This window comes from Pogonomyrmex barbatus, unplaced genomic scaffold, assembly GCF_055798465.1.
Source record: "Pogonomyrmex barbatus isolate J1 unplaced genomic scaffold, ASM5579846v1 scaffold5, whole genome shotgun sequence".
Lineage (NCBI taxonomy): Eukaryota > Metazoa > Arthropoda > Insecta > Hymenoptera > Formicidae > Pogonomyrmex > Pogonomyrmex barbatus.
Genome location: NW_028297149.1, coordinates 12171000 through 12197511, shown reverse-complemented (window position 1 = coordinate 12197511; position 26512 = coordinate 12171000). Strand labels below are relative to the sequence as shown.

Here is a 26512-nt window from a genome sequence, read left to right as displayed (position 1 = left end):
TCTCCGCATCGACTTGCATAAGCGAGCCTATGATCAACATTTTATTGACACTTTCGTGACATTCGTGCTCCATTGGATGATAAGCGTTGCACATCGGGTGGATGCTTCTTGAGAATTGGCCTTGTGATGAAAAAACTATCTACCTTTTGACGATGAGCTACTCTTTCGTCGCGATGGAATCATTACGCACATAGATATTTGTCTTTTCGACAATATCTTTATGAAACATATAATTGTGAAAGAGCTAAACTGATTGCAGGGGAACACGATCTTCCCGCACGAGCGTTTGTCTCGTAACTCTATCGGGAGATATTAAGTTTCTCAAACAATTAGCCTTCTTAAAGCAAATATGGATTCTACGTTGATAATTGTAACTATAGAGTTTTATTCGATGATTAATTGTTTTTCTTCTTTGAACTGTTATAATTAATTAACGTTGTTAAAATACAGATATGGAAGATTTACATATTTAACTTTTTGCGTGGCGATTGACTTGTGGCACATAAATTCTCGATGCGGGATCGATCGGCTCATATTAGTATGGATAATTCTTATGAAAGATGCATACGCACACATACCAAAGACCAAGCCGCATAGAGCTCTCTCTATAACGAGATAAAAATAAGAAAATACACTTTTCTAACGAGCTCGTTTGCTGCGTAACCTGCTGGAAATGATTCGCTCGAATAGCACGTACGCGTGTGTATTGCGCGCGTTGTGCAACCTCTCTTTCTCTCTCTCTCTCTCTCTCATTTTTATCTCTTTTTATAGGTATATATTTATATAGATCGTGTTAATTATTGGGTGGGGGTGAAGGTGATCGCAACGGCTGTTATCCAGACACGCCCCACTCTATCGATTAGCGGACAGCCACTCGCTGTATACTAAGTGATAAATAAAATTGCATTTATATGTTTCTCAGTTGTTTAATCCTTTATCATCATGGAAAATAAATAATCAATCGTAAAATTGACATAGCTACTAATAACGCTCGTGTAGATATGCCTGTATGTAATATGCACAAGTTCATCGGATTACGTAAAAGGTTGCGTTACATAAGTTTTTGTTACGCAAGTAAATTTTTTAGTAAAATGCGATATGATCGATACTTCTAAACGTTATAATGGCTTTCCAGAAAATCATAGGACAGATTAGGTAGGGATAGTGATGAAAGAAAAGATTGTAACGTTTTCCGTAAACTGGATTTTATCTATGCGAAATACTATTGGAGATTATGCAATATTTCTGTAGTAGGGCGAAAAGAAAGAAGGAGAGAAAGATAAAATTTTAACGGTGATAATATGCTGAGTGAAATAATTGTTCCCGCGAATATTGCATCGCGCGACTTATCTGCGTTTAATTGAGTTGCAACTCAATTGCTCGTTTACACCACCAAACACCACGTAACATCATTCCTCTCAGTCATGAAACATCGATGGAATTTCGGTCAATTTGCGTATCACGTTGCGAATGCGTGATCACGTGACATTTTCTGGATACGATTGTCTGCTTAACATCCAGGGAATCGTTATTCTCATCTAATTAAAAATCGGTAACAAATCAAGATGAGATATACGTATATATTATATATGAAATAAAGATTTATTACTTTTTTTAATGCAATTTATAATTTATAATATTTCTTTAGTACTATAAAATAATATAAAGTTATTGTAATTTTTTGTTTCAATTTTAATTAATTGATATAATATTCTGAAGACATTTATTAATTTTTTATTTCTTAATTTATTAAAATATTATTGTTATAAATATATTTTTATGTAAGAAGATAATTGATCACTAAGGTAGTATGATATAAAAATGAGATTATATTAATAATTTTATATTGATCTGTTACGTACGAGTAATATTTTGCATGAAAATACGTTAGAGAACGTATAGAGATTTTATTTTATATTCTGTTTGGTATACAATACGATTAATACGTGTTGGTACAGAAAAAAGAAAAAAATTACGATAAAGTGGACGTCCATGCGTTATATCTGTTTGCGATCTAGGATCAATTTATTTGTTAATAGTGGCGTTGCACGACCGTAAAGTCGCGTGCCAGTCGCGTTGTTAATGTTAATTATTTCCTACCGCTGCGTCAGAAAGGATCAGCAAAGAGAAAGAATACATTACATTTACTCCGACGGTATTTCTCTTACGGTCTGTACCGATTGTGTGTATAACGGTCGTGCGTGCGTGCGTGCGTGCGTGCGTGCGTGCGTGCGTGCGTGCGTGCGTGCGAGTGTAGTGTTGGTCCGCGCTCAAGTTTTTCCTTACCCTCATAGATGATTATCTTTCACGTGACTCGTAAACGATGGATGAAACTCTTTAGCATATCGCGAATGGAAAACTTGACTCTGTCGAATAACCTACTTTTTCCACGGGTGCAAAAAATATAAAGCTTCCGAGAGCTTGTGTCGTCAATTTGATTCATGTTTTTCCGCATATTCCAGTCGCACAATTTATACACTTGTCGCTTCTAGCGCTTTAAACTCTCGTCTTTCATGTTTCTTAAACTTTCGGAAATTATTAACTAGCACTAGTCGAGAAATATTTTAATAACTATTTTAACAACTTCACGATCAGCGTTTTGATATTTATCTATAAAAGAATATAATTTGTAAATTGAAAAAGATTATATTGATGTAAGTGTACCTCTTAATTTTCTTATTGCACACGAAAGTTGTGTTTTTATATAATACTAATTGCACTATAACAATTCCATGTGTTTAAAAAGAAAAAAAAAAAAACATATTTTGTACATATTTTTAAATTAGAGAATATGCAAGGTAATCGAGGAGAACTGCACTTTCATTATTTTATATTTTTGTTTCTGTTACGATATTCGTTGTCGGGACATATCGTCTTGCACCATTTTAATCAAATGGACATCAAATATTACACGGGGAATCGATTCTCGATTCTGCAATGTACGTAAGAAGGTAACGGGAAATAATCCTCAAAATGAGTCTGCCGTCGATAAATGCAATTTTCTCGTGCTTCTTAGTGAATTAGCTCCGGGAAAACTTGTTGGGGAACCTCGTTACAAAATTCGATTTCGTCACTGTGTGAGATCGGCAGTTGGACATTTTAGCTGCAAATCCGTGCAATTACGTTACGCAAAAATAAAATTCGAATTATTTTCATCACCATTTATAAAAATTTTATCGATTGGACAAATTAGAGAAAGCAGCAGCTTATTTCTAATACATATCTAAACTACTTTTATTCACTACCTTTGTATAATTAATGTACATGTGTGTGCGTGCGTATGTGTGTATTTATAAATACATTTTTCTTTGTCGCAGATTTCCAAAAGCTTGAACGTGAGGCGCGGATATGTAGAAAACTGCAGCATCCAAATATCGGTAAGTAAATCTTCTTTTCCTCAAGTGCGTTATATATTCGTTTCAATCGCGATACATTAAAGATAACAGAAAGCTAAAATTGTTCCGCCGTCGCATGCTAATTTTACATCATTCTCGAATATATGTCATTAGAGGATAATTAAATCGAGTAACTAATCGATATTGACGGCGAGTCTTGGAACTTAATCCGAGTAGGCGTTCCAAAGTGAAATGACGAATGATCCGCACGTGACACGATCGTGATATACGTGCTCGGCATTGCGAGTAGATATCACTCGTTTTAGTCAGACACACGTCCCCTGCAATCACTATACTTATCTTTGACAATATATTATAAGGATTGAGTATAAAAATTAGGTGTTGTCATCGCGTAAAGCAAAAAATTTTAATAAAATATTACGCATTGAAACAATTTATATTAATTTCATTTTACATTTTACATTTTATTTAAACTGTATGTGCAAAGCTTTGTGACATTTTATAAATTGTAATTGAAACGTTTGTTATACTTCTCAGGTAAAATATATTGTTGAATTACTGTTGTAACTTTTTTAGTACAGTCTTTTATAACAATCGTGCGCACGTATTACATCATGCTGATAGATATCAGAGATCGAATACCAGGCCACACACAATATTGGAATTCAATGTAACAAGAGAGAGATACATAAGCGAAAGGACGAATAAAGGATGACTTCACTTTTACGCTTCAGTGCCTTCGATGTACTTCATTCTTTACGTTTCGATCGCTTTTGCACCATTGGATATTTCATTGCATTGATGCAATATTTGGAAAAAATCTTTTTTCTGAGAAACTATAACGTTATTATCATCCCAAGATGAAGTAGTATTTTTAAAAAGAATATGACAAACTTTACAAAACGCAGGATGTAAATTTTATAACTTGAAAGAGAGAAGCGAAAACTCGCGTATACAAGTGTTATATATTTAATTGAACCAACAATTTTATGAAATATGTAGTTAAGATAAAAATGCTTCTTAAAAGCTTGCCGTCATAACAATTTTCTCGAGTAAGCATTCCATCCTTATTTTAATATGTGAAATTTACTTGCCGTTTTTTTTTTTACTTTTTGCAAACATGTTATAAGTTACCCGAGTGAAGAGATGTCGATCGATCGATATTTGTTGAGACGGTAGAAAATATCTGATGTTTCTGTAGAACAGAGACAGAAAAAGCGGGCAAATTACATTTGGGATTATGGGATCTGGACGCATGTTCTTAGTCGTTATAGAAGCTATATTAACCTCTTGATAAACTCTAATTTTTCGATCAAGCTCTTTTCTGGAAAAAAAAACACGGCAGAATTTTCTATCTTTTTTTTTTCTTTTTCTGAACGCATCATGCGATATCCGTATTGTTTTCCATATAGAATTGATTAATATTAAAAAAAAAAATGCCGATAAAATTTAATTTGAAAATGTCATATTTTTAAATAATTATAATTATTTTTGCCAGCGGAATTTTAAACTTTTATGTTTAATTTGATACTTAATATTATTGTGACACACATAGTTGCATAGTTACCATTAAACATTTTTTAAGAAGAAATTTGATCTTAAACTTTAAGAGACTTATTATTAATAATTAACAGAAAGAAAACAAATATCTCCCTTATTTATTATTTACAGTTATGAGTAGAGAAAGATGTAATTTTATTTTGCAATTGTCGATTTGGAAAAGTATATGCGCTTAATTCAACACTAGATTTCTAATCTCTCGTTAAGTTGTGCCGAGCGTGATACTTAAATGGCGTTTCAAAATAGTGGAAAAAGTTAAATGCCGTTTCAGTATATTGTTCCATTCGTGAATAAACCGCCGTCGCACACAATGTTGCATGTATGGTGTAATCTAGATAAAATGTAAATTGCGTTTCGTTCTGGCGTATATTTGATGTGTGATGTTGGAAGTACAATTAATTTCTTCTGTTTCGTCATTATATTCTCAATTTATGAATTACTTTCTGTTTTTATTATTTTATCACGCGTTTATTATACGTATATTAAATTTTTGATGTGCCGATTGTTTCAACTGTTGTTCGATACGTTATTTGATACGTTTTATTAAGTTACACTGATTCTATTATAGCAGGGGCGTGCAGATCATATCTTTATTCAAATTCCTATTATCGATTGAACCCATATTGTTGGGTCCGCGGCGGTCACTGACGCTCTCACTAAACGCGCGTTCCGCGAGGAAGTCGCGCTCGGCAACGAACAACGCCGTTTACTAAAATACGTATGTAGGCTTTATTCAAACTAATCAACAACAACAATTCCGCGGACACACCTCTGTAGGGCCACGAGTCACCGCGCCTTACTTTTTTTATAAACAACACAACCGTTGTCCCGGAGAGCGCTTCGCTTCTACTCCAAACGGCGGCTCGACTCCATTCGGCCGCAGAAGTTCGCGTGGGCATAACGATATGTATGGCTACCAAGATTATAATGTATGTGGATTACAACAAGACGCCTTTTTAATTCATCCGCATAATTTATTTAAAACGACTATCTTATCTTCCGTTTTATCAACCAGGTTATCAGGTATTTTTGCAAACTTTTAATGTTGTAAACATATAAGTTTTAGGGCAATAATTGTATATCATTTCGACATTATATATAAGTTATACCAAGTATATGAATTATTTTACGTAATTCTAGAAACTTTTTAAATAATTTATTTCAAAATTTTATATACTTATGTGTTTTTTTATTTTATTTATAGAGACGTGAATTAGGTTTGACATAGGTTCTTTCAGTTCGCAGAGGCTTCCGTATAATTTGATTTTCCGCGGATTTGACGTCTCAAGACGCCGTTGGGAAATGTTTTAAATATAAAAGCGTTCTGCTATTCTTGTCTTCCCGGCTTTGAATTTTTATAATCATACATACATTTTATATAAATATTGTGAATAACATTACAAACAATTTGTGCAAATAAGAAAAATGATGAAGAAAATAAATGAGTGCATATATTGTTTTGTTAGGTTTTCATCAAACTTGAACATCATATGTATTTTTTGATGATGTTATTACTTTTTCTTTCAGTGTAAAGATTAAACTCTATTTTTTTATAATTTTAAGATTTTCATTGTTAGATATCGTGATAACAAAGTTCTGAGATCTTTTAAAGCAAGGTGAGGATTAAAGCAAGGTGAACCTGAAATTAACTAAAGAACAAACTTCCGTTGTCTGTTTGCATCTCTCTCCGAACCTGAGTTTGTCGAAATCCTTTAATTTTCAATGTTAAATAATCTTGTGTAATTATGCCGAAGTTCAAATTCTCGTAGAGTGAAAGTATAGACTTGAAATTTGCTGAAACTTGGTACAGACTTTACGTACACTCTTGCAATATCTTCTCCCTCCCTCTCCCTCTCTCTCTCTCTCTCTCTCTCTCTCTCTCTCTCTCTCTATATATATATATATATATATATATATGTGTGTGTGTATATATATATATATATATAATATTATTACATTTATATATATATATATAATATTTTATACTTTTATATATCTTTCGCATCACACCACTTCTATTATATATCATGTCGAAAGGTTAAAGTTATAAATAAATGCTGAAACGATTCGCGCGTATGATAATGCGCAGTATGGCTAATTGATGATTACTTTAGAGACACGCAAGGATCCTGGAAAAGGGAGAACAAAAAATATAATATGCAAGTAAGTTTTAAGGTCGACAAGATCGTTGCCTCTATTTCGAGTGGCATCTCTCTTGTTAGTTAGTTATTAATTATTGCATTATCATCATCCAAGTATGTAAAGATTTACATACTTTTATTTTTTTTTGCACGACACGTTTCTTACATCACGCTTAAGCGCTTTGTGTCATACGAATTAAACGAGTCATGTATTTTATCGAACGTTTCTTGTCTCTCGAACGTTAGTCGAACACATCTCCGTTATCTCCGATCGTGAGACTCGCGTGATTTAATAAGTAAAACATATTACGAACGTATTATTATGAACGCGGGCGAGTATAAACCCGGGCTGTATTACGGCTGTATTAATTTAGGTGACTCGCGAAATTAATCCAGTGCGGCTTGGCCGCCCGTTCGAAACAACAATCGCTCCCACGGGAGCGAGTAGTCGTTTGTGCTGGATGGAAGTTTATTATACTAGTTTTCTATTATACAACCACTCTTCCGCAATTGCATCTGCTTCGAGCTCGCGTGTAAGTGGGCGATTTACATCCGCGTACGACGCGGATATACGAGAATGATCGCAGAAAATTTATGGCCAATGAAAACGCGTATTGATTCCGCGTGTAGCAACGCGAAACGCGTGTTAATAATCGCGTGGACGCTCGCTTGGACGCCAACAATTGCGTCGTTAGTAGTCTTATCAATGGCGCGACGGCGATTCTGAAATGCTCTATCCTCTATCCTCTAACGGACGCAAATGCAGATGCAAAAGTGTATAAAGGTATTTATTCTTTCACGCGGTTTATTTTATTTACGCGTTACGTTACGAAAAACAATTGGGAAACAATATTTTTGATAGTACTGTGATAGCATAGCACATTGTTACGCACGTTGCAAGTTTTTTCTTGCATTTTATGAATTACTTGCTAAATTATAATTTATTTATTAAATCTCTTCATTAAGTAAGGTTGCCGAGATATAATTATTCTAACTTTTGGCTGTTCGTTTAACATGGATTTGCAATTGAGAACTCTATTCTTGTCGCTGTATCTCTTTGAACCTTGACCTTTTCACTGTCTTATTGAGCTTATTAAGCGAGATCTCTCCTATCACGCGTATCTCTCCGCAATTCGAAGTATCGGTCTGGAATTATAGTCGACTGATTTAAGTACTTGAACTAAGTCCTCGAGCTAAATTGAACGTCCAGCGATTAAACGCTTGATTTTAACGGCGAATGCATCGATAATTACTAATACCTTTCTCGCTCGCTTGTAAGTTGATTGAAATTTGTCCCAACGGTCACGCTGCTAATTGATATAAATGTGACCCGGCGCCGGCGCCGGCGCCGGCGCGCCGATTACACGGTGCGAGCTCCCACTTAAACGTCATGCACATCTTCAGCCCCGTGAATTCTTGTCTTCTAGGCCTCAAAGTCTAAAGTCGCGTACGCGACGTAATTGAGTAATCGATGATGTCGTGAAAATTAAAGATAAAATAGTATTCGATGCCGATGGTAATACGATACCGATATTCTTTAAATAATTCAGCGATTACTCAAGTTTCATCGTCGGTCGTCTTTTTTCGAATATCAAAGATAGAAAGTGAAAGATAGGCGAAAGTGGGAGGAACGGTTAGAAAAAGGCTCGAAAATTAATACGATTTCTCGCCAAGATATGATTTTTCTTATTTGGCATTTTTATAGAATAGGGTCGATATAAATTTGATAATTCATAAAAATTACTCATTCTTATCACGAATTTTTATCACCTTTTTGAAATCTTTCATTTTTGGAAATTTTATTTGAAAAAAAAAAAATATTTTACATATTTTACATATTTTAGTTTCTCCTTTTTATTTCAAGTTATCCTTTCTTTTCGTTTCTTTGTCGTCAATACATGTTACTTTTGTGTGACTATAATTGAATTAAACATTAAAATTAAAATATTGAATTAAAACGTTTGAATCCTCGACAACAGTATGGAAAATACCACTGGCATTTTGATAGAATGAGCCAGATATCGTCAAATTGATCGGTGCCAAAATTCCAATCGTCTGAGATGGCCGTAAAACATTTTCAATTTCGCCTGCTTCATTCCTTGTGGGAGCAACGAGAATTGCCCATTATTTTGTCATATGTGCGACGCACACGGCTACGACCTTGAGTACCAACAAACGCAATTCGCACGAGTATGTATGAGTTAGTTATGCGGTACGAATCATACGCGCGGAAACTGGATACGAGCCAATCGGTCGCGCGTGATCTCGCGGGCGTGTCTTTTTGGCGCGCGTGTCTTTTTGCGCGCGAATCGTGTTGGATTGCGGTTGATCCTGGCGAATACTCGAACGTCAAGATTTTCGTACGATATATCGACAACAGGTGAACTCGACCACGAACTCGACCACGTCGAGTTGAGACGTGAATAATTGGACGTTCTCACACGCAAAAATATCTGACTTCTAACAATTCCTTCGTTGTCGAATGTTAACGTAATACGAAATGTATGATTAGTTACTGTAAAGTGTTTCGAGCTATGCGAAAGTATTGTTGACAGTCGACATTGTCGACATTGTATGTTGTTGCGCTTTCAGTCGAAAATAATCGTTTATCTCTTTATAGTACATATATAGCTAGTGATTCAAGTCGCACTCTGTCGCGGATCATTTCCGCTGCGGGCGGTCCGCTTGTCGACCTTTATCACTGACAACGCAATTATTATTATGTCTATCGCAGGTTCTATAACGATATACAGTGGCGTTTGGTAAAAACAAAACTTGAACAAATATTTATGAATTTTATGTGTATATTACTTTTACCAATTTTTCATTATATTTTTTCTTATACTTTTTATTAAATTTAATTTTATGTTATTCGCTTAATAATATAATCTTTCTATTTTTTTTTCTTACGTATCTATATTACCGATGAACGTTTCGATTTTGTCCCAATATTTGTTTAATGGGCGATGAAATAACTGGCGAAAATTTTATGCGCGTATGATTTTGTCGTGTGATAAACCTAAACTCTTTCAATCTCGAAGCATATGTAGGGATACACAGGATTTAAAAACGGACGAATAGCAACGGGTACGTGTTTTCTCGTGTCTTGCAACGTCTTGAAAAATCTCTAAGGAAGACACAAAAGCGCATGAGAAAATGCAGATCAATACTCGACATTCGGTCATGTCAAGTTCATTCCGCATTATTTTCATACGAGAATATTATGATAATTCACTTCTGTGCTAATCTTTCTTCTCTTTTCATATTCTTCTAGTCCATTCGATTGCCATTCGATTAATTTACTTGTTTAATTAAAAATGGACGAAAATAATGAGGGCACCTGCTTATAACACATTTGCTATCTCCAGGATCTCTTGAGATATTTCGCATAATGTGACGTGATTTTTTTTATAAATTCATTTTTCATTTTGTTCATCGTCATCATCTTTTCCGTTGTTAAAGTGACTGCATTAAATTTACATTGTTGTTTGTTACATGAGAATCAGATGAAATAATTGGAATATTTTATGTTGATACTAGATTATGTTGAATGGCGTTCATAAATTGGGTGATGATTTAATAAACGACGATAATTTGTATTGTCACATTTATTCATAAAAAGATATTTGCTATATATAATATTTTAGCGGAAAATAATCCGTTCTTTATACGACAGAAAATGACCGATAACGATTTAGACAAAATAATTGACACAAGATTACGAAGGGAATATAAATCCTCTAATTTTATCACAAAAAAGTAATCTTTGTTATACTTTTGCTTGTTGATTCATAATATCCGCTTTATTCGAAACTTAATTTCCGATATATTATTTAATATCGAAAATCGGAAACTTGCTAAAAATGAAAGATTCGCCATTTCTCATGCTTTTCTTGTCAAATGAAACTTTATTTCTTTTATTTAGACTCGAACAAACTTGATTTTAATATAAAAGTTTGTTTTTTTGCGCTTAACTTTTAAGATATTTTTTTTTAAATATTAATTGCAGATAAAACCGTCTAGATTTTCTTTTTTTTTTTTTTTTTATACTTTAATTTACTTCAAGACAAAAAGTACTCGATATAAATGGGCGCTAAATCAAATGATTTTCTAGCCATCCATTCGAGCTTCACGCTCTCGCTCAATAAATCGGATGGTTCATACCAATCGTCACTAACGATAGGAACGTGACGATCGAAATGCATCAGCTTTATCGACATTGCGACGATGAGGAATATCACGAGAGTTCGTTAGATCGGTGTCGATCCCTACCGTGAAACGCCGACTCCATAATTCATAAGAGACAGAGTGATCAACGCGACGCGAGCGTTTCTTTTATTCATCTTACGACTCCATTCGCCGTAGCCCGTAGAAGATCCAGCCACGCTGACCTAGCCGACGCTGACACGAATCGTGCCCTCCTCGTGCCGCGAATTGCAGCGCGTTTCGCATAATGGTGTGTGCGACGGGAAACCTACATTCGTCCGAGTCAACAAGTGATACCTATCGATCCTGGTTGTCAGTCGCGCTCGTTTTATTCTCTACCCTATTTTTTTCTTTCCTCTAACTTGTGTTTCTTATTTTTTCCTACTTTTCTCACTTTAGACATTTTCCGCGTGACATGCACGGATGGATATAACCGCGCGCGTCACAAGAAGCATGTCGTAGTTGTGAAATAGGATGGTTATTCGTAAATAGTCGTAAATATCCTTTCGTGGACTTGCTTCTGATTTTATTCGGTCACGGATAAACGCTACGTTTGTCTGTGTCTAAAAGTTGTAAACGACGAAGTGAAAAATTAAAGAAAGGGAAAACTTTCGTCTCATTAAAAAAATTGTATTACAAGAGAGAGAGTAAGTAGAAATGAAAAGACACATGAAAAGACATACATACAGTACATACATACAGTAAATTAATATAAACAGGATGATTTTATTACACGAACGGAATGCAATTTTTGCAAGATTACTTTGATCAAGTTTTTGCACACTTGGTAATTGTACATCTAAATAATTGTGAAGCATTCGATAATCCGTGCAAACAGTGATTTGTGATTTTTGAGAAAGAGAGAAAGAGCGATCAGTCTCTCCGCTATAGTAATTGTAAATGCAGAGATATTGTTTGATCATTTATCATTGGGATAATAGGATTGCTAGATAACAAAGTTTCCGTGTGCCGAAGATAGTCCGATAATTGTCTAAACCGTTTCAATGAATTATTAGAAGTTACCTTGTAATATAGTTGCACGATAGTATTCTATTCGTGAATAATTGCACATTTTCCATATGTGTGCGCGCGTGCGTGTGTGTAAGTCTAAGTCTTATAAAATTTTATATTTTAAAAAATGGTATAATAAGTTTCTTGTAATTTTTTAATTTTATTTTGACTTTACTGAATTGATTTGTTTAAAACATGGTTTGTTTTCTATACTTTTCTTTTTTTTAATTCAGAAATAGTTGTTGAATTGTAATTTCTGGAAGGATCTGAAAGCTTGTAAATATAATTGCAATGAAAACACAACAACATCGCACATACAGTTACGTCGAGGTGTGGCTTCAAGGATCGATACTTGTGTGTAGTCTCTCTCTCTCTCTCTCTCTCTCTCTCTCTCTCTCTCTCTCTCTCTCTCTCTCCTCTTTCCCTTCCTTTTCCTCCCTTTCTCTCCTCTTCCTCCTCTCTTTCTCCCTACCTTCCTTGCTTTCTCTCTCTCTCTCTCTCTCTCTCTCTCTCTCTCTCTCTCCTCTCTTTTCATCTTTTTTCTCTTTTCTTTTATCAAGATAGTAGTCATTGTCGTTGTGTCAATTTTTTCCATTATTCTTGTAGTATTAAAGATTCATGCGTATTTATATGATACTCCGTTTGACGAAATAATTAAAGTTTCTTGAAATATAACATTATTGATGGATTTTCAAAACTTTATCTTTATATCTTTTTTTTTTGTAAGTTGCAAATTGAAATGTGTCTATCGAAAAAAAATAAGTTTTTCTTCGTAGATAAAAATTCTCGTTAATAATATATGTTTTAGTATTCGAATCTATTTTTTCGATCATATCTTACAAAATCGAAGAAGCAAAGAGCAAAAAGATGAATTTTTGATCTTCTCTTTTCTTACGATGATCTCGAGAATTATTTGAGAAGGATGTTGCAGATGGAAAAATGCATTTATGTGAATTTTGATATACGTTGCAATCCATTCTGAAAATTCTATTCTTTAGATCTCTCAGAGAGTACTGATATAATAGTGAAAGATATTTATTTACAAATTAAGTTACAGACAAAGATAGTATATGTAAAACATATGTAAAACTTGTAAAAATTGTAAGAAGGTGTCCTGAATCATAGCAAAAAATGACATAAAAATATTTTTTTGTACGTATAAATAGATAATATAATATAATTTAATATTATAATAATTGTATAGTATAACTTTTAATTACAAAATAAATTGCAATAATATTATGTAACGTAACTTTCAAAATTTTTTAAAATTTTTTTATTGGCGAAAGTTCATCGTCAGTTTTCATCGTGTTTTTTGTATATTTTGATAATTTTACGTATAATTTTTGTATATTTTGATAATTTTACGTATAATTTGATAATTTTACGTTTATTAAATTGATCGGTTTATTCATATTTTCACATACAAAACTTACTACATTTATTTTATCAACGATAATTATATGCGGAATTACAATAACAAAATTTATACACAGAACATTACACAATTATACGCATTATTATGCGTTTTATACGTTATTACTCCAGTTCGTCTTAAAATTATAATATTAATATATCTGTTTTTGATTTATTCGTTTATCGAAATTTTCTTATTTATCTTACTCTTTGATCCGATGAATATTTGCCATATATAATGAAATCTCGTGAAGACTCGTTAGAAATCTATCATTCACTTCGATCGTATTAAAAGCACTCGAGAGGATCGGGAGAATCAAGAGGAATGAGTAATGGTGTTTTCCATCGATCGTTTTCATCTCACGATATCCACGTTATTTTCGTGAAATTTTCTTTACTTGCGGACGACAGGCGGTATCGGAAATACCTGTTTTCGCTTGGTGAGATCTCTTTCCGTTGATGAAACGGCGAGAATGACGAGTGAGTTGTCACGTTAACGCCGCGTGCTAACTATGAAGCGATACGTCTATCGGTAAAAGTTCTGCTCTCATTATGACGGTGTGGCGACGTCAACCCAGTTCGTTGATCGATCTCGAAATAGGTATGCTTTGGGGACGGCGCATTGCGGCGGAAACGCTGGATAGGTAGAACAAATGTAAGCGAGCTAGCCAAAAACAGTGCAGTCCCATTTTCTTGAAGGGAAAAGGAAATCGCCTACAAACAGGAATTAAAGAGGAAGATTCAAGATACTCTGTACGTAAATAAAAGATTTTTTTCAAAAATAGCAAATATCTTATTTTTCGGATTATATTATTGAGAAAGTGCAGGTTGCAAGCTGTAATATATATCAATAATTTGAATCTTTAATTGTTCGACTAAATTGCTTCTTCCATAAGGGTTTCAATTAGAACTTTCGTAAGAATTTGAAAATTTTCAATTTTGTTGGAATAGGGAGAATTGAAATTTTATTCGTTAACATATATTATTATGTACAAGATGTACAATGATTATGTGGGCGTTGCTTAAACTTTGCGACTTTTGTATGAAAAGAAGAAAAAGAAATTGTATTTGTTAAGCCGGATATCGACATTTAGCATTTTCATAAACTAGAGAATAGCATCGTAGAAGACTTTCTTTTGTTGTTTCAGCCGATGCTTGTTAATCGAAAAAGGATCTTATTTTTGTATAATACAGATACAAAAAAAAAGCATGTGTTATATACGAATTTATTATACGAATTTATACGTATTATACGAATAGAGTGACCGAGTGATGAATCGATGATATCTTTACTTGACTCCGATTAAACTCGATTTGCGGAAACAAACTGATTCTCGGATCAGAAAAACGGAGGAGCATTCTATCGTATTGATGTAAATCACGATCGTAATAAGTATTATTTGTAAACAGACGATTTCATCCGGTTTCTGTTTTATCTTGATTTGGCCAATATCTATGTGTAGATAACTATTTAAAACTGTACTCGTAACTTTATATAATTAACTTGTCATACTATTATTAAACTAATTACTCGTTACAAGATATTGAAGATTAATTACACCTCTATCTCATGAAAGATATATATTTAACGAACGACGCGCAACGATAAATTAAAGTAATAATTTAAAGTAATACGATAGTCGCAGATACTTTTTACATAACTATGATAGATATATCTTTGTCGACTTTATTATGACGCACGATTTTATTATTTGCGATTGAATTGCATTTTATTCATGAGAGGCGTCCTAATAAATATTCTCGTTCTCGCTCGCGTTCTGTCATATCGTTAAATCGAATTGACACATACAAGTCGCTAAATTGAGCATGATCGTTAATCTATCGCACGGTAGTTAGACGAGATAATTGATGACATCTTTTTTTAAGAAGGCATTATAAAAGTTTAAATAATGACGCGATTGTTTGACAATGGTGTCACGTCTTTGTTTGATGATTTTATCTTGTGGATATAATGATTTTGAATGCTACCGGCATGTGAACCGGTTTTCACGTTCGCCAAAACTTGTTAGGAATAGGACTTGTCGTTAAACTTATGACAAATTCACGGAATTTAAACGGAGAAAGTCTCACAGTTCACGATGTTAATGATCGCGATGTTGATCGGCACAAATTTTTTTCATTCCAGTCGTGGAAAGTTTGATCGGCATAGATCATGTGTATAATACGTGTATAATTCAAAACTGGCTGATGCAAGATCTAAATATATTAAAATGTGTCATAAAAAAGAAAAGAGGAACGAAGTATAAGTAAATAAAATAAAAAAAATGCATAAAATAAAAATGAATAAGCTATATAAAATTATATATAATTATCATATTATATTGGAGATATAAAAATATTTTTATTAATTTTATTTATTAAGTAGATCTCAATGATTTTGTTTGATTTTACCGAGTAAGGCTATATAACAAAATGAAAAATAATAGGAATCAAAAAAGCAGATGTTAAAAGGTGATATATTTTTTAATGATACTCATGTAACACTGTTGCTTTGTTTTGTTGTTAGTTCTATTTTAGAGATATACTTTAAAATATAGAAATAATTTAAAATAAACGACGATTATAACAAGTAAGTACACAAGTTACACAAATTTCATGTCTTGATATTCTCTCTGTTACAGTGAGATTACATGACAGTATACAAGAGGAGAATTTCCATTATCTCGTCTTTGATCTGTAAGTATATCGAATTGTTACCACTGATTAGATCTGTTCAATCTTTTTATATGCTTTTCGTGTTTTTTTTCTTTTTTTCTTTTTAGATTGGATTAATTATTTTAAAGAAGCTAAAATTATAGTAATCGAAATCCCGAATGATTATAATGATGATGTATCATTTGTCGGCAGATATAATTAATATTTTTTCGGATGATTTTTAACAGTTGTTTAGATTAATACATTATTATAAATTAGTATTAAACATTAATATTAAATATGTTAATTGTAAATCACATCTCTACTTCCTACTTTATGTTCAATGGAAAGAATTCAGTATACGTTACTTATTGACATAATTGTTGAAAAGTTACGATTATCGTCTTCTATTTATATGGTAATATTATTATTTATAATCCCAAAACTATCCTATTTACTAATTCCAGACTAATTTCAAGTTACCGAAGTCATAAAAACTTTTTTTCGATATCTAACTATATTGAGAGAGAGAGAGAGAGAGAGAGAGAGAGAGAGAGAGAGAGAGAGAGAGAGAGAGAGACTATATTTATCTCTTTATTCAAAAAATGGTTCAATTTCTCGATCCACGCAATCATATTGGGAGTACTCGATATGATCGAATTGACAATAGACGCGATTCTCGCGTCATTGCATTCATCTAGTCGCGAATTCATTAACAGACTCCTAACGGCGAACAACAGCGAGGCAATTCGTGAGCTCTAATTGCATCAAGCAGATACCGATCTCTGCAGTGTTTTAATATCGTCAGCGGTCTGCGTGTCGGAAACGAGAAAGTATCGCGTCTAATTTAATTTCCACGCGAGAACGGACACCCGTTCCGTGTTACGTTTACATTCGTCAACTTATTATTATTGATTTATCGCGTATCAATGAAACTCATTTTCCTTTTTGGCAACAATATGATTTTGTTAATTCGCCCCTGTTACCTGTTACTTTATGAGTCACGAGAAATTTAATCGAAGAATAACGTTCGTTTTTTACTCGATTTTTTATCGATACGATAAAAATCTATTTGTCATCCGTCAAATTTTTAATATCGAATCGGTTCTACGTAGTATAAGTCCTTTCATTATACTTTAATTTTTATTTCAATAACAATTGAAATTATTTCAAATGTATTATCTTCTATGTGTGAGTTTTATTTGTCCTTTGGCTCCAATGTATAGAAATACATTGCATAATATTGATAAGTTAGCTATCTCTACATTTAATGATTGATTCTCTTATTATTTATTTATTATAATGTTATCATAACGTTAGAAGAGCTTTTTGCACGACTAACTCGAACACAGGCATTACTGCAAGAGCACGTCTATGTTACGCGAAGCATTTGAAAATTCACTCTTTTTTTTTTCTTTCGCGTGGTTAAACGTTCTCGCTACTTGACGATATTCCTTTACCACGCGATCTCGCGACGCGCTCGCAAAATGGAATTGAAACGTAAAACGCTTACAGAGTCACCGGCGGAGAACTGTTTGAGGACATCGTCGCCCGGGAATTCTACAGCGAGGCCGACGCCTCGCACTGTATTCAACAAATCCTGGAAAGCGTTCACCACTGCCACCATAATGGAGTTGTGCACCGGGATCTGAAAGTACGTAGAGAAAAAGGGGGGCGAGTTTGTCGAGAGCACATTTGTGCGCGCTTAGGGTCGCGACGCGACGCGACGTTGAAATAAAGCGAGCGAGCCCCCTCTTTCGCGTTCACCCGTCTATTTTTCCACTTCCGTCTAATGTAACTTCGGTTACTTTCCGTGATTTCCATGGAATGTTTCTGGAAAATCTGGACAATAACGGTGAAAGACCGATGAAAGAGGTATTTTCTATCTCGCGAGCTTCGTGTTCTCCATTGAAGCTTTTTCCATTGAAAAATTTTCTTAGTATTTGCCAGTCTTCAAAGTTCAGCAACTTCTTAACCTTAAGAGTTTTTCGCGTTTTTTTATTAGTTTTGACAAAAGAATGTGCACGAGAATGTGATTTTCATCAACGTCGTGTGATTTTAACGTCGATGAAATCACACGGAACGTTTAAATCTCATTCGAATTCAATTTTAATGGGCACTCAACGATGTCGACGGATCTGTGCCATTTTCTGTTTCAGCCCGAAAATTTACTCCTCGCGAGCAAGGCGAAAGGGGCGGCTGTGAAATTAGCGGATTTTGGTCTGGCGATCGAGGTGCAGGGTGAAGCACAGGCATGGTATGGTAAGTTGGCTTCGATTTTTCTGGTGAATTAATCCGCCAAAACTTGGACTTTTGCCGTCGACTCAACACCGATGATCAGAGCGATTTGAATGACAATTGACAATTCTTGCGAAGATATGATGTTTTTTGAAGAGAAAAAAAGCGTATGTCGTTTCGCAAATTTTTTTCTTTAATGTTTAATTCTTGATTAGTAACACGAATGTTTCAGATCATTTTCTTCTTTGCGTCTAAATAAAGATCGTTATAGAAATTGGTAGCGAATAATCTCTCGGGTGAATTTGAAAAAGATTATTGATTAAGTTAAAAAAATGATATATTACATCGGTTCGGAACAAGTTCGAACTAGTATTATATTTATATTATATTTCTTTAATGCAGGCAAATAATAAGATTCGTAAAATATCATGACTCAAGTTGAGAACCTAATATCCGATATTATAATTTACAAAGGAAAAGTGGTTTCATTCTTTATTCATCAAATATCCTTATAATATGATTGCAACTTGTAGTAACTATTATTTCCTTCGTATCATATAACATTATTTTCTTACAGAATAAGAAACACACGCGTTAGCCTAATGCAAAACATGTCAATGACATATTAAGACTACTATAAACTTATTTTAGAACAACAAAGTATTATTGCATCTTTTTTTTAAGATTTTTCTTTTTTATAAGATAAATTTTATAAAAGAAATCCAATGTTTTTTACTTTCGATTAAGGAAGAATGTTTTTACGTTTTAACATTGAAACAAAAGTTTTTAACATGTTTTATTTTTAAATCGCAAGTTCTTACGATTCGGAATTATTTCGTTGTTTCATACAGCTCGTATTTTATCCGCGATGCGAATCGTAAACTTGGAATTTCCGGAGCACCCCGTATATGCTAATACGCAATTGCGTATCTCGGAATACGTGTTCTCGTTTTTATCTCTCTAATCGATTTTTTTTCTCGATGCGAAGCTAAAATATATATATATATATATATATATATATATATATATATATATATATATATATGCGTTGCCTTCGATAAAACTACGTTAAAAGATTAATAAAGATTCTTTCGCGCATAGAAATTACATAATTTTGGTGATACAAAGCGTGGAAAAAAGACGCAACAATGGATAGTTTAACTCTGTTGAAATGTTTATTTTCTGAAAAATTAACATTTATTTTACAATTTTGTTTTGCAATTTTGTCAGCTTTGTTATAAATATAACAATTATAACAGATATGTACGTAACACGATGCATGATATAACAGATGACTGCGTATAAAAGTTAAAAATTCAGTTCAACGAAAATATCGCTAGTTTGTGCAAGCAAATTTTCTACGCTATATTTCTCCATACGCTCGTAATCATGTCGGCAGCCATACGATTACACGTATTGTTTGTTTTTCGAGAGATTTACTATGTTTACGAAAACATTTTGGCAAATGGATGGCGAAATGAGTATATCGAGCTGAAAGATCCAACGCGATTACTGACATAGTATTTCGAGGATAACCATAGACGAATCTAATTGCGCAGGCGTGTTCTCTTGTTGCACCAAAGTAACACTGCGTTACAATCCCGGTTGCAATGGTCATAATGGTTATACAACGGTTATACAGAGTATGCTTATCAAAAATTAATTACACACGGCAGAGCCGTGTGATAAAATTGCCAGCACGAAAATAAAAAAGATATAAAAATTAATCGAGCTCACACGACAGCACGTGATTGCCCGAAATACATTTTTCGCGTAGCCATTTATTTCACAAATTTTATTATTCTTAATAAAATTGTTTATTTTAAAAATATATTCCTTATAGGGATTAAGAGATAAATTTATTATTTATCGCAAAAGTAAACATAATCAATGTTATACGATAAAAATCAGCGTAACATTCTATAATTTGTATCATACAATCGCATAGTAATGCTACGTCGAACGATTGCAATAGCTAATAAACAAATTGTTGTTAAATACATTTTCGATGGAAAAAGAAAAGAGAAATACAGATAAAACGTTGCCGCAGATAATCCGTATATTACCAGTATAATATTATATTATAATATTATAATATGATTCCAATTTGTTTAATCTTATAATTAAATTTTTCTAAAAAAGAAATTTCCGAAATTTGTTAATGAATCAACCGAACAATCGAACGCGATAAAAGTTTGAAAACGGCTGCGTTTGCTTTCCGAGTAAGGAGAATTAGTTTAGGCAATGAGTGACGTAATACCCGGGACGTGATTTCGCGCACGTAACGCTCCGATCCCTTCGATCCTTCGATTCCCGACGACGACGACGGCGGCGGCCATGGCGGTCGCCATGTCTTTTGGGAGGGGAATGAACCCGAGTGATTAATAAAAAGGTTTCGCTGGAACACCCGGCTACCTCAGCCCGGAGGTGCTGAAGAAGGAACCGTACGGGAAGCCAGTCGACATATGGGCGTGCGGTGTCATACTGTACATCCTCCTGGTCGGTTATCCACCCTTCTGGGACGAAGATCAGCATCGGCTTTACGGACAGATCAAGGCCGGATCGTACGATGTACGTATCTTATCATTTATTTTCACACCTTTTCCAGGCTTCTCCATGCGTTCTGTCACTGTCACAAGCCTGTCGCAAACTGTCGCAAGAAAAAAAAGAGACATTAAAGAATTTGCGTGAAAAAGAAGATTCTCTACATTCGATAGATGAGATAACTTTGAGATAACTTTGCTACTTATTTTTAGTAGTTTTTCATTATTCTTGTGAGGAATTATTATGCTACGCGTCAATGCTATTCTTTGCCCAGTATCCGAGTCCAGAATGGGACACTGTCACGCCGGAAGCTAAAAATCTTATCAATCAAATGCTGACGGTAAATCCGGGAAAGAGGATCACTGCTAGCGAGGCACTCAAGCATCCATGGATCTGCGTAAGTTTACCTTGTCAAATTTTACATAATTTAATATAATTAAATTTATATGATTTTTAAAGTAATCTAACGTATCGCATTAGATTATCTACACGGAAATCTTGTTGCGTGCAAATATTGTATTTCGTGTTAGGCGATATTATATATAATATCTTTGTAAAGCTGCGTAATATACGATACGTCATATTTTAAGCTTGATTACGCTCACATTGCAATTTATTACATTAATATCTTAATTAAATATACGCGATGACTATATAATTCGATATTACTATAGTTTAGCGTTTTTTCTCGCTTTTGTGGCTTGCCTCTTTTTCGCATAAAGATAGAATTTTTTATTCTCAGTGAAGTGCGAGGTCTAAGATTTAATTTCTGACCTGACTTGAACCGTTCCCTCGAGGCGACGTCTAATATTGTTTCCTGTTTGCTTTGTGTTTCAGCAACGTGAACGCGTTGCATCTGTGGTGCACAGACAAGAGACTGTGGACTGCTTGAAGAAATTCAATGCAAGGCGCAAGTTAAAGGTGAGTCTCGAAAAGTTTTACTCCATATATGTTTATTCAACGCGCATTTACCCGAGCATCTTTGCCTCAAATTTCACACTCCCTCTCATGATTATATAATCTCGACGTTTTTGCTCAACTTTCCGTCATGAACTTTCCGTCGCAGTTGATTATTTGAATGACTTGGTTATTTCGACAATTATCACACGATGATAGTAACTGTTTTTATCTATTTGCTCTATGGAGCAATATAAAATTTGAAATAAAAGTTGTAACATCATCACGTGAACACATCGTATTATGTGATTCGATTTAAATGTTTAACGAAATGAAACACGCTTTATACCTGATCAGATTAATAAACTTTTGTTAATTTCCGCAATTTCAAAATTTCACTGTTTCAAATGTTGTTTTAATTCGTCTTAATTAATACTGGAAAAGATTGCATCTGGCTCAAACGAACCAAATTACGAGATGAATGGAAATTGAAATTTGCGAAAAATTTATTTCGAAAAATATAATATATATATATATATATATATATATATATATATATATATATATATAGTTGGTATAATATATAATGGATACAGATATGCCAATCTTTTATGAGATTTGTCGAAATTTGTTTGACTCGCGATTATCAACTGCTAATTTTAGGACAGGCACACGAAAATATATATGACAGTAATCGTGCAAATTCTCATTTTCACCGGCCGCAAAATCTCGTATATTAGCTTTCAGCCATTTATAAATGCAAATTCCATTATGTCCGCTTATCACGTTGCAGTCTAGATTGCGTCCATGCTGTGCAGCGGACATTAGTAACATCTGTAAAATTAGAACACCATGATACGCCATGATAGCCGAAGGCTACTAACTATAAATTCGATTTTTTCGCCTCTTTCCCAGGAGACATAATCGGATAAAGTATAATCTTTTCTCGAAATGATAATGTTTACATAATGTTACATGATAATGTTTCACGAGAAATCCTATTAAATTTGTTATTTAAGTGACAAATATACCTCGAGTAAAGAAAATTTTATATACGTGTCTAATACATAAACATAATTTTACTCATCTATACAGTTTTATTTTTGATTAATAAATCATTAATAAATAATTAATAAATTATAACTTTTAATTATTTTTATGGCTTAAAGAAGCTGTAGATATTTCAAAACGTCCGTTAAAATTAAAACGACCGTTTCAGCCGAGCGAATAATTCTGCGAATAATAATTTGGAAAAATGACCGAAAGGTGGAAAAAATTGCCGAGAACCGTCAAAAACTTTTAAATGTTATTACGATGAATCTTTTAATCTCTGCGAGACAAGCAACTCTCGCAACTTCGATTGGCCTTAATGATTTCGAGATCAGAGATCGCGGATATGGACCAGGATGATACCTGTGAGAGCCCTAGCTGAGAGAGCCGTTCTTACGGCACTGTCGTTCGACAAGTCACCGACGATTAAACGATGGTACGCATCGAGCAGTACGACTCCACTTGTCGTTGCAATCGTCGCACTCTCGACGCGGTGTACGAGACTGGAGTGTGCCGCTTTTTTATCGGAGGCACGTGTGTGACAACGTTCGTTCGCCGTTATCGAAATGCGTCGAAAGCTCGAGGCACGTGCGCGAGAGCGTCAAGGGTTTCGATTTAATTGACTGTGAAACTGAAACTGTGAAAGTTTGGAAAATTTGGAAAACTGAACTAAAGAAATGCAACTGCACGTTGCATAAGCACGTGAAAATTTAATTTCTCCTTTCAATTTTTTTCAATTTTATCGAATACAAGCGTATAAGAGCGATTTATAATATTTTTTTTAAATAATATTATTACTGTTATTATAATATTACTGTTATTTTTGTTACGATAATTAAAGATCGACGATATTTATAGATGTTTTCTTAGGTAGAGGGAATATCGCGATATATGGAATATATGGCAATTCTAATGACTTTGTGAAATATTTATTCAATTGATTAATATTTCATACTTAATTTTATTACTTAAAACTTTTACTGTATTTTTTTTGTTTACGGTTAAGTTCTTGTTGCTTGATTTTCCTTATGTCTGTTGATTGAGTTTAATATTTAATACCTCTGAAAGAAAATGTCACTACTCATTGTAACTTATTTCTTCTTGTAACAGAATTTCTTATTCTAATATTATTATTCTTTTAATTATATACATTATAATAAAAATATTTTATATTTATTCTTGTTAAACAGAGAAGAGTACATATATTAGAATACATATATTATTTACTTTTTTAATGATAAACTGCCTTTAATTGAAGCAAACGCTCATTTAATTGGAATGTTGGTCTATAAGGATTGTGTCCTTGTATAAGTTACGAGCAGAATTGGATACGTAATTTCGACCCATTTCTTCATTCTTATGATCGCAATTGGACGACATAATCACACGACGACATTCTATAGTACTCGTTCAATGCTCGAACAAAGCGCAAAGAAAACATTTCATTATTTGATACGAGCGACGATGCATGAACGGCTATTAAACGTTCAACAATGGCTTGCAATCGCGATTAAACAACTTGCGCAAGTCTTGACGTTTATATGCGTGATATTTGAATCGTACTTGTACACTTGTGGTTACAATGCGGTGTGCAAACACTCGGTAATATTTTTAATATCAGAAATGAAATTTTTCTCTTTGCGAGAAAAAGCTACGACTGTTACAAAAACAATACGAAGAATACTAAGAATAAAGAATGTTTAGCGATATTATCAATATTGAAAAGCCTTTCTTTAATGTGTGTGTGTGTGTGTGTGTGTGTGTGTGTGTGTGTGTGTGTGTGCGCGTGTGTGGTGTGTGGTGTGTGTGTGTGTGTGTGTGTGTGTGTGTGTGTGTGTGTGTGTGTGTAAAAACACATTAGATGTGACACTTGTACAGAAATTAAGCTGTGCAGTTTCATAATCACATAAACTTTCTTTAAAATCGACACTGATATCTGGATATCTTAGGTTAATGAAAAATGATGCCATCATAATGTTTAAATATAGAATTTTCTCGCATTGAAACGAATTGAAACGAATGGCACATCTCGAAACTGGCGCGGATTTCTAACAATAAGATCTTCTATGATCCTTTCGCGAATGAATTCGATAACGTTATCTTAATAACATTTAACGATAACGACCGTACAAAATCGACAAACTTAAGATCGAGCCTATTTCTGCATGACATAATTATAATTTGGTATCTAAATTGATTAACGGATATTTATTCGGCCGCCGTGATCGTATCTCCTTACAAGAGGCAGCTTCTGCAAAAATCAAATATTATAGGGAGCTAATTATCAAATTTCTCCATTATCAATTGCTCCATAATGAAAGGAACGAGCGGTCGGTAATGCTTTGGAAGTCTGATAACTCTAATATAAATAGTATTACAATATTTTATTGTTTACAGCTGTGCAGTTTTTACAACTTATAGCATAATAAAGACAAATTTAATTTTATAACGGAATACACTTGTGCCTCATATCGATTAGAAAACAACCGTTTTATTGCCAATCCAGTGAAACCAGTATAATCATGTAAGAATAACAACACAGAATTATCTTTTTTATGTGGTAGTAAAGTCGATCATATTGATTTTTTGTTCTCAGTTCTAACGCGTGCGCGATAATAATTTTATTTTGTTAAAGTTAAGCACTAATTATAGAAAAATTCATGTATACACGCAAATGCGTATTGGTGACTGGTACTAAAAAATATTGTAATTTATATTATAATTTATATTATAATTCGTCCTGTGCCTGAGTTGGAAAAATTAATAATGTAGTTTCTGTGTTTTCTGTCACGGAAAAAAATTATTTTAATTTTTTATGTGTTATGTATTATTAGAGACTCGATGAATTTTGAAATACCTACGAGATCTTGTTGCTCTGTCATATATCATATATGTTGATTAACATTGCCGTAATGACAAACGCGCATTAAAGATAGATGATGGCCAAGCACGTAAAAAAAAAATGCGATGTCGAAGCAACCAGCCGAATACTGATTAAACTCCGACTCATAAAAGTGCAAATGCCGAGTGAAGAAGTTTAATGACGCCATCCGCTCGTTCGTTCGCTCATGCGCAGATTGAAACATGTGGGCACTGAAGAATAAATTCATGTTGTGCAGACAACAAGAGGCGACCGTGCCTGAGGTAATGAAATTTTAATCATCCAAAGCCAAATTGATCATCGCATGTCTAGCGATGCGAGTCGTTTGTTTTAGGCATTAGGTGACGGTAGCGGTGACGGTATATTACGATAATACGATATTTTTTTACTTTCGATAACGATACATTTACTTGTATTGTACTTTGTACAGTAAAAACAATTTTTAGGATTACTTCTAAATACTTTATTTTAAAGTTTGACAGTAGTTATATAATCGATTCGCGTGCTCGCCATAGAAAAAAGTACGTAAATTTCTGTTAAGACTTTGCGTCTGGAGA

At 33.7% G+C, this 26512-nt stretch overlaps 1 protein-coding gene across 25 annotated transcripts in view; it reads left to right on the top strand.

Annotated features, from left to right (window-relative positions):
• Window positions 1–26512, top strand: part of CaMKII (Calcium/calmodulin-dependent protein kinase II) — a 116744-nt gene that overhangs the window by 36051 nt on the left and 54181 nt on the right. For all 25 annotated transcript variants that reach the window (XM_089081835.1, XM_089081834.1, XM_011648516.3 and 22 more), the window contains exons 3-9: window positions 3318–3377; window positions 16333–16387; window positions 17861–17999; window positions 18505–18607; window positions 20976–21154; window positions 21402–21524; window positions 21965–22048. In XM_089081835.1, coding sequence (XP_088937961.1) covers window positions 3318–3377; window positions 16333–16387; window positions 17861–17999; window positions 18505–18607; window positions 20976–21154; window positions 21402–21524; window positions 21965–22048 — 743 coding nt within the window. The remainder of the gene's footprint in view (window positions 1–3317; window positions 3378–16332; window positions 16388–17860; window positions 18000–18504; window positions 18608–20975; window positions 21155–21401; window positions 21525–21964; window positions 22049–26512) is intronic.